Below are 12,820 nucleotides of genomic sequence, written 5' to 3'. Positions count from 1 at the left end.
TTAGGCTAATTACTCTCTACTAGTCTCTATGTAGTATAATGAAGAGGTTGCTAAAAATAATGATATGAAAAAAGTTCCCTTTTTATCTATAATTTTACTGCAGAAGTTGAAAGACCCAGTGCTCATCCAGTGCCCCGATTTGCATTCTAATCCAAATTCACTAGTAATGCTTCACTCAGATAAGTGGGAACTCCAGTTTCTGCCAATCTACCATCAGCAGGAAGCCTTCACCAGTAAGCTGAACTTCAGATTAAGAATTACAACTGTACATACAGACACGTGCATACACATGCATGCTGTATTTGAAGAGGTGGTATTACATGCTGTGCCTGGTACCTAAGCTATACCACTAATGTGAAGGCACATCAAATCATGTCAGAGGTATATGATGTAATGGTCCCTTATCTCAAACACAGGAGCATGGTATGGTACATGATGCTTTTCCAGAAGACAGCTCACAGCAGTAAGTTTGAGACTTGCAAGCATGGCATGAGTTAACATAGGTTATCAACTGAAGCATGGTAAGGGACAAATGATTTATTCTGCATGTTACCCTCAGAAACCCACAGCTACTTCATTAAAACATTTTTGAGCAAAACTGAAACTGGTAAATTCTTATGGCACAGTCTTGCTGTCCCCATTAAACAGAGAAAGCTAGTCTTTGCCCGCAGAAGTGTTTCCCCTGGTTTCTAAGCCCCTGCTGAGCTCTGAACCCTGTGGAAACTCTTAAGACAGGTATCACTACCTATCCAAGAGCTCCCTGAACAGTCAAGGGGAGATATTTTACTGCTGGGAGAAGCAATGGCTCCTAAGTCAGACTGATCCAGCAATCCATACAAAACCAAAAGGGTGCCAGCAGTCACCACTGAATTACTGAAGATATCCTTTCATACAGCTTTCTTCGCAAAAAAAAATTAAAATAAAAATAAATTCACTGCTTTATCCAAAGTTAAAAAGACATGATGTGGCATATCAAGCTACTTGGAAGAAAGCACACATATGTTTATGTGTATACATACTTACTCTGCAGCTACATTGATCAAGCTCCCTTAAATCAAAATAGGTCTAAACTCCATATATGATTTCTCACAACATATTCTGGGATATAATAATACATTATAATTCAGGAAAATGATTTGCTTTAATTTTTTTTTAAATGGTAGCTATTCAAAACTCCATATTTTATAAAAACAGGAGTGTGAAGATATTGAATAATCACTTGCAAATCATTGGTATTTTACTTGTTCTTATAATACTTGACACTGAATATACATTTCTTCCAGGTTTAACATAGCAGCAGTTCCAATACTCCATTGTCATTATTGGAGACTGCAGCATGCTGTTAACAGACCGCACTGTTGGTGGGTTTGTTTTGAACTTCTAGCACCAGCACTAAATTACAAAGTTTCTTGGGAATTAATTAACAACTCACAAATCTTTAGTTTAACTTCATACAGGGCTATGAGAAAATACTGACTCCTGTTTCACACTCACATGCCTTTTCAGAGCATTCAATTTCAGCTCTGTTGAAATTAATGGCATGATTTGCCTCCAGACAAAAGGACCACTGAGAAAAAAAATCTGTACTTCTCTTTGTTATCTACCTTGATATAACACCTAAGCTTTTGTTGTACTACCAACTGGAGGGTTTTAATAAACAATTTGTTTTACCTGGTGGTTGCTTGTATCAGAAACCTTCACATCCAGTGATCCTGTAAGAACAGCATACCAGTTTGATCCAATATCACCCTGACGGAACACTGAAAAGAAGAAACATTGTAAATAAGAGATATCCCCTTAAGTTTAGCAATATTATCAAATATTTTCCCTCATATTACTGTACTACTGTAGTCACTGCTGGCAGTGTAATATTTGCTATATCAGACTATTTACTTATCCAGTATATTTCCAATGGTACTGGGAAGTACACATTTTAGTAAACTGATCACATGACTACTAAACCAGTGGAACCACACAGAACTGCTTTGTTCTTTTCCAGTTTCTTTTTTACTTCTATTTAGTTAACAAAAGAACAATAACAACAAAAAGACTTTCTGGAAAATGTACCTTTGCAATTTAGAATCTTCAAATGCAGATAGAGCTTGAACTGTCCTCAGTTAAGAGTTCTGTCTGAGAAACAACTGCAGGACTTTGATATTCAGATATTCCAACTGTGATTTACAGAGCATTAGAATACCTATTGCTCTAAGCAAACCCCAGTGCTATGTATCTAAAAAATGTCAGATTTACCTGAGGGGGTCTCAGAGAATTTATCAAACATCACTTGCAAAAGTTCTCTACTAGCTATACCCCTGGTATAACTCTGGGAACTCAAACATGCCCATGTCAGGACCAGCACTTATTTCCACCTCAGCTTCACAGACTAAGCACAGCTGTCCAGCTTTATCTGGCACATTGATTACCAAAGCAAACACAGAGCTTTTGTACCCTGCAGCACTACATAGTTCTGCAAATGAGCTGTGTTATCCATAGTGATATGAAACCATATGCTATTAGTGATATGCCTCAGTGATGTAAGTGTTCCTACCATCACAAAGTACCTATACTAAGGATACCAATTACATATTTACAGGGAAAGAACAAGGCTTAAGTCCAAAGGCTGCTTCTAATCTTTCAACAAAACGGTGGCAGAGTCCTAAATCCAATAACATGTGTCTTGTTACCACAGATTCGCCACTATTGTATTTGTAGAGCAAGCAGCACTTAATCCTGCCTTCCTCCATCACTAAGACTGTAAATGTTTTAACAGCTATTCCACTGACTGTACTCTCTCAACAATCTCTTAGAAACAAGCCCCACCTAAACCTCAACTTTATCTACTTAATACAGATTATGGCATGAAGCTTTCTTACATGTGATTCCCTTTTCCAGATTTTCATAATATCCACAGAGACATATCTGCTGGAGAAGGTTTGGATGAAATTTCTCAAAAGCTTTCACTTCTTTTAGTCGTGTGAATATGATATCTACATCTTCACTGGAACGTTCCAAAGGTCTGCAAGGCAACAAAAGAAAACAGTTCTCTATGGCTTTATCAGAAAAACATATTCATCTGCACATACTAAACTCGCAAATATTGACAATGAAAGTCACACCATAATATAAGCCATCTAAGAATCATTTCATAGGTACAAAATGAAACCCTTGCAAAACATCCTACCTTCAGTTAGCAACTTAAGCATGATTGTTATTATCTCAACACAGGAGTCCCACTGAACACCAGGATCATGCTGTAGCAGTACCTATAAAAGTCTGTATGATGGTACAGTCTGTATCTTAATGATCTCAGATTTATAGTTTTACATCTGTAAGGGAACGGGGATAAATAGAGGCACAAACATGCAATAAGCCTCTGGAACAGGTTCCAAAAATACAGGTTTTGTATCAGGCTAAAGTAAGATCTTTAGTTATGACCAGAGTTCCTATATCCACCCCTCACTTCTGTGTTTTACTGGGTATAAACTAACTATAGCACTTTGTTTTCTTTTATCATTTGAAAACCAAAAAGACAATTTTAAGTACAACTTTCTCTTTCACACAGTCTGTCTCATAATGTTGGACAAATCAAATACACAAGCAAGAATATAACCTCTTCACTAATAAAGAATGTTAATACATCCCTAAAAGAGGAAACACAGAGACAGATGAATCCTGAAAAATAAATAAATAAAGAGGCTGAGACTTCAGAACTGAGAAAAAAAACTAAAAATTATGGGTAAGATTGATGTATTGTAATGAACTGAATAAAAGCAAATGTCTGAACTGAATAAAGGACCATTTCAGCATAAAATTTGTACTCCTCATACACAAAAAAAGTTTCTTGGACAGAAAAAAAAAGACAAAATAACCTATGAAAGGAACCCCCTTTAAAAAACGAATTCTAATAAAGATTTCAAAATAAAACTGGAATCCTCTACAACAAGGAAGCATTTGGAGCAATAGTTCTGCAGGTTCAGGAAACTACTCCATACTTAGGAACCAGAAGTGAATTAGCTCCACATTTTAAATGTGATTATCCAACACTGTAAATCAGCAGGTCAGCCAACAACTAACAAATAGCATCAGAATATTTCATAACATACCTGCCAATATGCATGGATAGAATCAGAGAATGTTCTTATGAGATCATATTGGGAACTCAGGTGCAGAAATAACATATACAGTGGGATACCAGAAAGACAGCCAACTGTCAGTGAACACTGGTCATTCACTCAACAGCTGCCAATTAATCTGGCAAAATGTTCATTTATCCAGTGGCTAGGTTCTTCTAATATAATCAAGTAACATACATACAATGAACAAAGCCTAAGGTAACATGTATACATTATTTTTACCATCTTATTTTTACAGTTACAGTCCAAGTACTCCTTCCAGCAGGCATTTTTTAGTAACTTCCTTCTGGAATCAAAGACTTTAGGAATTCAAATCTTTGTCTCATGGAAGAATCCCAGATACTCTTCACATTAAATCTCTGGCTCTTCCATCTCCTATTAAATTAAGTCTAGGAGGGATTAAACACCTATCCTCATTTATAATCCAACTACCCTTATTAACTACAGATCTGAATAATAACTCTCTGGTGTATACAGTTGCTTCTACATCACAGTGATATCCTCTTACCACTTCAAACTACAATGAACTACAGCAGCTCATTTTTGAAATCTTGCCAGGAAGATTTTCACATTTATCTTTTTTTTTTCCAACTGCACTAGCTGACAGGTACTAATAAGCATAATTCTCTTGTCAAAACCCTTTTAAGGAGATAAGAAGTTGCAGCCTGCAAACAGAATTAAAATCCATTTTTACTAGGTGCCTACCCAAACTACAGTAGCACTTAGAATACCATAACCCTTTAAGGAGCCTCAAAATGAATAGCAAAACTCAACAAGGAAAGAACAGGATATAATTCTCTGTATATCCTCTTTTCCTAGAAAAACTCTTGAGAATGTTTTGTTCATACAACTGGTCATAGAAAACTGAACAAAATCACCAGTTTATTTGCGTAGAATTGGGTGTAGAATCTTTGTGTTTAGTGTTCTTTAATTGCTTGATGCCACTGGATAAGAAAAATCAAACAGAAAACTAGACAGATCAGGTTTGATAAAGCCAATAAACATCATTACATGTTCTGCCTGAAATCTGAGTGCAGGAATCCCACTTTTGGTTCTGCCAGAAGGACAAGATTAGAAGGATTTATTGTACATCATACAACATATTTTTTTCTTGAGAGTTGCTGAAGAGACAGGGTTTCCATCTAGTTCAGAATAAGGTGAGAGTAGGGCTCACTTCCCTTGATGTGCAGTGTCTCATCTTGAACAGATCAAGTGCAGGAAAAGCTTGCTCTTTTGCCAAAACTGCTTCATGGCCCTGGTAAAGTGAGCCATCACAGGAGGATGAGCACTCTCACACGTGGCTGAGCCATGCTTCTCAGTGTTTTAACATCAGCACAGCAGTGAGAAACCAAATTCCACATTAATTGAGAAAGATAATTAAAGTAACATATATTCCTAGTGGCTAACTTCAGCAAGCAGTTGTGCCACAGTGCCTTATATTTGCAGCTGTTACTTCCACTTGGATTGCAACTATGCTTATTACTTCAAAATTTGGATTACTCTTTTTGACTAGAGCATGTCTGCACGTCCTCCATTAAATGACCACTTTGAATATGATCAGAGTTCCTTGGAGAAATCCTCAGTGCTTAGAAATAAGGAATTAATTTACACTAGGAGATCTATGCAGAGGCAGCCCTTCATCTTTACTAGGACATAGAACTCGGCAGGTGTAAAAACTTCAGATTGCAGTGCAATAGTGATATTCAAACTCATTTCTATTAAGAACTTATAATCTGTAATGAGATTGGTTTCAACAGGATAGTTATACTTAGAGAACAGAACAGCAAAATTAAAATACTGTAGTGTCAATTAATTGCTTCTCCACACTACAACACCCCATCCTCTACACAATGCTGTAGGGCTCTGACTTAATTTCTCTTTGAGAAAGAGAAGTCTATGAGAGGGATACCAGCAAACTATCAGAATACATTAGACTTGTGGTAAGAGACTGAAGTCCTAACTATAAATGAGGCCACTTTCAATATGAAACAATGTCCACACAAAGGTTTATTTCAATGGAGCAGAAGGCAATTAACACTTCTCAAGAGGCACCTTGCATTTATTATGGTACTATTACCAAATCCATGTTTTCAACACTGACTTCCACATTCCCTTGCTCTCTCAATTTGAGGCTTTAAGCAAATCATCAAATGACAGTTCATTTCCTTTGCTTGCCATCTTCCTGTGACTTCAGGATTCCTTTTTTATTTCCTATGTAACACAAGCCAAATTTTATTTATACTCCCTTCCCTAGGATTCTTACACATACAGATCATTCCAGAGGTAAAATCTAAATAGACAAATGAACAAAACAAAACACAACAACTCACAACAAATTTCTAATGCTCACCTAATGCAAAGCCCAAGAAATGCCAGCGATAATCCCGATCTATGTGGGCACTGATTGACTACTCCATCAAATGCAGACTGGCTGTCTATCAGCTGCTGTCAGACTTGATTTCTTTTGTCATTTTTTTTCATTTCTTCTGTCTTCCTCAGTGATAGCCAGATAATGCTATGAAATGAGTGTGTAGATGAATGAGAGACCCCTGTATTTGCACTGTATAGCTCACTCCACTGTACTTGTGCCTTCACAGCTCTGTTTGAACAAAGCAATGAATAACTATTGGAAGGACAGAGCAATCAACTATGCTTCACTCCTTTCCTGTTCTACAAATTATGCATCCTTCCAACAAATCAATTTTTAGAACTCTATAAGCAGTAGAATGGCAAATAATGTCAATAAGATAGGAAATTTGTTATTATTCATTAAATTAAGCAATTTTATTCAAAAAGGTTTACTCAAAGTTAAAAAATACTTGAACAATATTTCTGTAATAGGAAGCAAAACAAAAACAGTTGTTTTCACCTTTGCACACTTGTTAGAAAGGGCAAAATACTCCAAGGGAAAAAGAAATTACAAGGAAATTTTCTCTTTTCATTTATAAAGTGTTATGTACGATGCGTTCTTTGCAACCAAGGTTTAACTAAATTTGATTGAATTAAGCCTCCAACTTTCATAGCTCAGCACTGTTAACATTAAATCTGATGTAAGTAATGATGGATGAAATTGTATTAACCAGCACTGCCATTCTGAAAACACACTGTCCTAAAGGCACCTTTTTTTATTTTGCTCTGTATTAAAGGCAACAAACATTTAACTATGAAATAACATCAACATATTTACACTGTCAGCACACATTTTGACAGATGCTGAATTCAAGCATTAAGTGAAAAGTCAATTCAGGAAATATTCACTGAGGATAGGATAAAAAACCAGGAGTAATGAGAGGCACGTACAGATATGGTGAAGAAAATACTAACAGAGCGAAGTATAAGTATGTATCATAAGACGCAGACAAAAACAGCACCACACTGGATAAATGAACTACTAATATTTGATAAATATCTGGTGGCTGCCTAACTTAGGACATGATGTCAACTAGTTGGTTAGTTGATGCTTTATTCCTCTGCTGGAATATGAGCTTTTGTTATAAAAGACACTTAACCTGCAAAAAATTTATTTACGAAATTTGTAAAAACATTAAAACCAGTCCATTTGCTAATTTTTTTTTCCATCAACAGCCATCCCACTTCTACCAATAAAAAACAAAGATTTTCAATGAAAACAGGTTATATTTTCAATAAAATCTACATTTCCAGGCTTCATGCTAGAATAGCTTAGAAGTCATACATCTGTTTCACCTCCACGAGTACAAGAAGCTTCATGCAACTACAAGCTTTTTCCATTTAGGTCACATCCAGCCTTCACATTGCCCTACCAATGCGAATATGACAGACAGGACTACAGGAAAAAAAACCTTAATGGTATTATGCAAAAATTAGGCACTCAGTCTACAGAAAAGAAGAAATAAGGACAACAAAAATAAATAACATGCAATATAATTAATGCTACACAGTATTCTGCTCAAAAATCAAGATTTTAGAGATAAAATCCTAATTGGAAATAATTCCAGCAAATACAGTTTACATAGTTTTCCAGTTTTGTCTGGTAATAGACAACATCTACAGTTGCAAGAGTACCACACCAATCATTTGGCCACTCCAAAAGACTATCAACCAAAACCATAGATACCATGTATCTATACCAAAACCATAGATACCACTAGTGGACCTATGCACATACTAGTAATGGCTTACCACAGCAGACAAAATTTATGCACATTAATGCTAGGGCTTCTGTTTCTTCTGTGTTCTATGTAGGTGTGTTAAGACAAGTACATAACTTAGTACAACCAAACATAAGAAATGGAAGCTGATCCTACAGATACATAAACCTCTGATGGCAGAGAATGAAACAGCTGGAATTTGCTCAGAATACAACTCCTACTCTCAATGAGTTATTTTAAATTGACATATTCAATAAATTGCAGAGTGCAACAAGCTTATGGCAAACTGTATTAGCAATCATTTTGGTCTCTGAGGAGATGAGGAAAGAGAAAACACTATTATTCATCAAAGACTGCACCTTTGCACTGGACTAGAAAATGAGTTGTGTGATGTGGAAAGAAATTTGTTATTATTCATCACTCTCAGAAGATTGCACCTTTGCATGAGTGCTAGAAAGCACTTAGGCTACACCTAGACTGCTCTGTCTCTTAGTTTCTACATCCTGGTGATTGTTGCAGAGACGACAGAAGGCAGGGTTGATCTAAGCATGCATCAGCTCAGCCACATGGCACCCACAAAGAGAAAATGCAAAGCACACAAGCCAACAGGAGCTGCAGTGTATGCCATAATTTTGTCTCAGACTAAGAGAAAAAATGTGCTGTTGTTGTTATGGGTTTATTATTTAAATTTAAAATTCATACAATTTAAATATAAATGCATACATTTGAAAGGTATACAACTCAAAGTGTATATAGTGTATTTTTGTCAATCTTATTAAAATAATTTTAAAATTAGATTAAAGCATTATAAATAAAGTCTTAAATACTCTCTGTATTTCCTGAGTGTAAGTCTATATCCCATTATCTCTGAGACAATTACAAGTTGCGGAAGATGACAGCCTGTGCAAAATAATTGTCTTGATTTCTTCTACGATACTTGCAGAATACCATATCTAGCCCACCTGTACACATAAAAGAAAATACTGACTGCTAAGTGTATAAGAATAACTTACAACTCAAATATACATTATGATGCACTGTAAGACAAACCCAAATTTAAATCCGTTCCTGTTACATAGCTTCAGTCTGAACCCACATCCAAACCTATGGGAGCCTGGTTTAAGGTACAAATCACAGCTATTATCCTGTATGCATTATTGTGGTTTGATTAAAAGTAAATCCACACAAGTCTAAGATCTACCAGCATGGCAAGGTAAATAATATATAAGATAATATATAAAATCAAACTAAAGCCCTTGTTAGAATTCAAAACCCTAATCAGACTTAGAGAAATAAGAGCTATGTAACAAAACCTTTATTTAACATTCAGTAATTATAAGTCAACATGGAAATGTTCTGGTTAGACAGTCTTTAGTGTGAAAGAAACCATGAGAGTAGGTGTAGGGTGAATACCCTGAAAGAATAGTACCCACACAAAATAACGAAGGTGGACAGTATATTTTTGTATGGCTTATCCAGATAGTACAAAGACAACCAGTAAATTAGAAAGGGATCATTAGAAAGGGATCACCTGTCACTGATAGTCAAGGCTTGCCTGGAACCCCACACAGGAGGGATCTCCAACAAGAGATCCTTCCCCAGTGGTGGTCAGCCCTTAAATGGGGTCTGGGAGAGGTGGAGCCAGACTCCACCCCTTCCTGTCACACAGGTACATTACCTTCACCTGTGCTCCTGTGTCTGACTCAGTGCTCGCCTCAGGTGATCTATCAGTGGTTCAGGCCATGATTCAACAGTTCCCATACAGTAGGTTAGGCAATTTTCCTAAGCTAAATATAAGCACTTGCATAAATCAGCAACTATCTTTCACATGCACGCATGCAGAATGGACATAGAGAAGAGTGTGAAGACAGTGGGTGTGCTTTTGGTCCCTAGGAAATCAGTGACAAGGCAACTTATACTTCAACGATGCAAGGACTGAAAGTAAATATTATTCACAACTCCAGGTACAAACAGGATACATAGTTACTCACTCCAAATCATCCCTCTCTTGCAAAAATAAAATATTATTGACAGAGCACAGATTTCCTTCTCTGTTCCTGTATTTCCTTTACTTTGCACTTGCGACTTCATCCTAGGTGTTATAGTTGATGTTTAAATGCTGATCTTAGGCTTTGATGTGAGTAATCACATATGGAAGTTACACAGTTGAAGCACCAGTGTTCTTTGCCTATATACCCTACACAGTAATAACATTACACCTAAAAAGTCCTGGAGATTCTTGATTTGTTATGCACATGCTCTCATTTTAGATGATAGTAGGTCAAGTTCAGCATGTGACTTTCAGAAAAACATGAAGAATGTATACAAAGTACATCAGCACTGTACATGAAAAACTTTTCCAACATAGTTTTACCAGTATTTTTTAGATGGAAAAACAGAACAAAACATGCACATGTATTTTTTATGATTACAAAACAAAGCACAGCAGGGCCTACAAGAAATCCTGCAAACTCTCCCACCCCAGGTTTCTCCTGCATCCAGACTGCCTTCTGGAAAGGATGGATCATAATAAATAATCCTTCAGGGCAATTAGTTCTGATTCTTTCCACTCTATAGGTGCTACTAGATTATATCAATTCACAGAAAGGGAAGACAAAGTTTAATCTTAACAGCTCTAATGAGATTCCCACTAGAACAAAGGTCAGTATATCAATCTTACATATACATATGCATACATAGAGATTACAGAATCGTTTAGGTTGAAAAAGACCTTCAACATCATCAAAGTGGCAGAGAGATTCCTAAATGAAAAGCCTCACTTATGCTTCCTAGAAATACCACTCACAATCCAAGGCTACAAGTTTCATTAAGCATGAGCTCCTGAATTCCATTTTACAATTTAGATCACATGCATTGCATTTGAGTATCCTGATAAATGCGACAAACTCCAAAAAGCTGAGGCTATTCACAACTGCACAGTGTCAGTTTAGAGTGAAGAACCAGGCCCTCTGCTTCACTTAGTTTATTTATGGCTGGGTTACCATCACCACTTCTGTTTGTATTGACATCTGGCGTACTTTCAACATTTATAACACATATTGCTCAAGCTCTAAGAGTTTTGTGTTTTTTAAAGTCAAAGGTGGGGGCTGAGGAGGCTGACTGACAGTATTTCAGCAGACAGCAAATTTCATCAGCCCCTGGGACAACATTCCTGGTGGTGCAGATCTGAGAACACCAGGATGTCACCTGGAAACACTAGAGCTGATGCAAGAAGCTCTCTTTCTGCACACACAGGGGGTTGTACACACCTGGTGCCAGAGGCTGGCTGCCCCAGCACCTTCCCCAGCCTAAGGGTGCTCTGAGCCGCACTATGCAGCTGTGCCCTGCATTTCTCTTATGTGTTTCGCTAGGCTATGCAGTGAGCATCTGGAAATCCTATGGCTTCAATCTGAAAACACCCAGTAAGCGTTAATAGTAATAATATGTTCAAGCCACCCACTATGCACCTTTGTGCTGAGAGAGTCACTTTTGCCCCCTACACGCAAATAAAAGGAATCATCAGTATTTTTAAACTGCACACACCTGGTGGCAGTGGCCACCTGCCCAGAGCTGGGTCAGGCATGCAGGACCACCGCCGAACACACTGCCAGAGGTGGCTGTCCCTTGAGAGAGGGGAAGTTCCCCTCACCTCTTAGGGCCACAGCAGCCCCACACCTGCCCTCACCACGGGGTACACGGAACCGGCATCCCGCTCGTTAGACGGCGGGGACAGCTTTAAGGTGAGGGGCAGTGCGGGGCTGTGCGCCGCGGGCCCGCCATGGCGGGCACAGCACATCTCCGGCCGGCAGCCCCAGTCCCTGGCGCCCCTTCCCTGCCGCGGCGCTCCCTCCCTCTCTTCCACCACGTGCATCATTCCCGGGCAGCGGAGCGGCTCTCCCGGGGGCTGCCCTTCCCCTCCACTGCCAGGAGCGTTCAAGAGCACACTCATCCTGCCTCCCCCCCACCCGGCACGGCTTTCTCCGGGCATTTTGCTTCCCACCTGCCCGCGCCTTATGTAAGGCAGTTCCTGATGGGGAGCCGGGAAGACCAGTACGCACACACACAGCACTCCCCCCCTCCCCGCAGCTGCTCCTGTGAACGCGCAGATACCTTTTATCCAGGCACGCGATCCACTCGCCAGAAGATGCGGAATGGGAGGTGTGAGCGGCGACCATGTTGGACAGGGATCAGGTCGCCGCGCACCCGGCTGGCGGCGGCGGCTCCCCCCTCCGTGCCGCCCGCCGGTCGCTCGGTCCGTCCTCCGCCCCTCCCTCCCTCCCGGCGATGGGCTCGCCCAGGGCGCCGCCGCCTCAGTGCGGCAGGTAGAGGGCCGGGCAGCGGCCCCCGGCCCTGAAGAGGAAGGCCAGGTGTGAAATGAGGACCCCCTGTGAGCTCCCCGGTAGGCACGCTTGAGCCCCTGTCTTTGCCTCAGCCTTGGCCGGGTTGGTGGGAAAACGCAAGGCGTTTAGATAGAATAAGCAGCTCAAGCACGTTTCAGCTGCTCTCCAGACTTCTCCCCAGTAGTAAAGCTATGCTAGCTGGAAAGAAGGTGCAGTC

At 39.3% G+C, this 12,820-nt stretch overlaps 1 protein-coding gene across 1 annotated transcript in view; it reads right to left on the bottom strand.

Moving 5' to 3' along the window:
• Positions 1 to 12,492, bottom strand: part of RAPGEF4 (Rap guanine nucleotide exchange factor 4) — a 147,969-nt gene extending 135,477 nt beyond the window's left edge. Inside the window, exons 1-3 of the mRNA XM_065751175.1 lie at positions 12,374 to 12,492; positions 2,874 to 3,016; positions 1,672 to 1,760 (exon numbers count right to left, since the gene is read on the bottom strand). Of these exons, the coding sequence (XP_065607247.1) occupies positions 1,672 to 1,760; positions 2,874 to 3,016; positions 12,374 to 12,438 (297 nt within the window). The 5' untranslated portion in view covers positions 12,439 to 12,492. The remainder of the gene's footprint in view (positions 1 to 1,671; positions 1,761 to 2,873; positions 3,017 to 12,373) is intronic.
• Positions 12,493 to 12,820: the final 328 nt, after the last annotated feature.

This window comes from Cyrtonyx montezumae, unplaced genomic scaffold (assembly GCF_038088225.1).
Source record: "Cyrtonyx montezumae isolate F1298 unplaced genomic scaffold, pur_monq_1.0 scaffold_7, whole genome shotgun sequence".
In the NCBI taxonomy this organism is placed as follows: Eukaryota; Metazoa; Chordata; class Aves; order Galliformes; family Odontophoridae; genus Cyrtonyx; species Cyrtonyx montezumae.
Note: the sequence above shows the minus strand (reverse complement) of the source record. Positions and strands in the feature narration are given on the sequence as shown.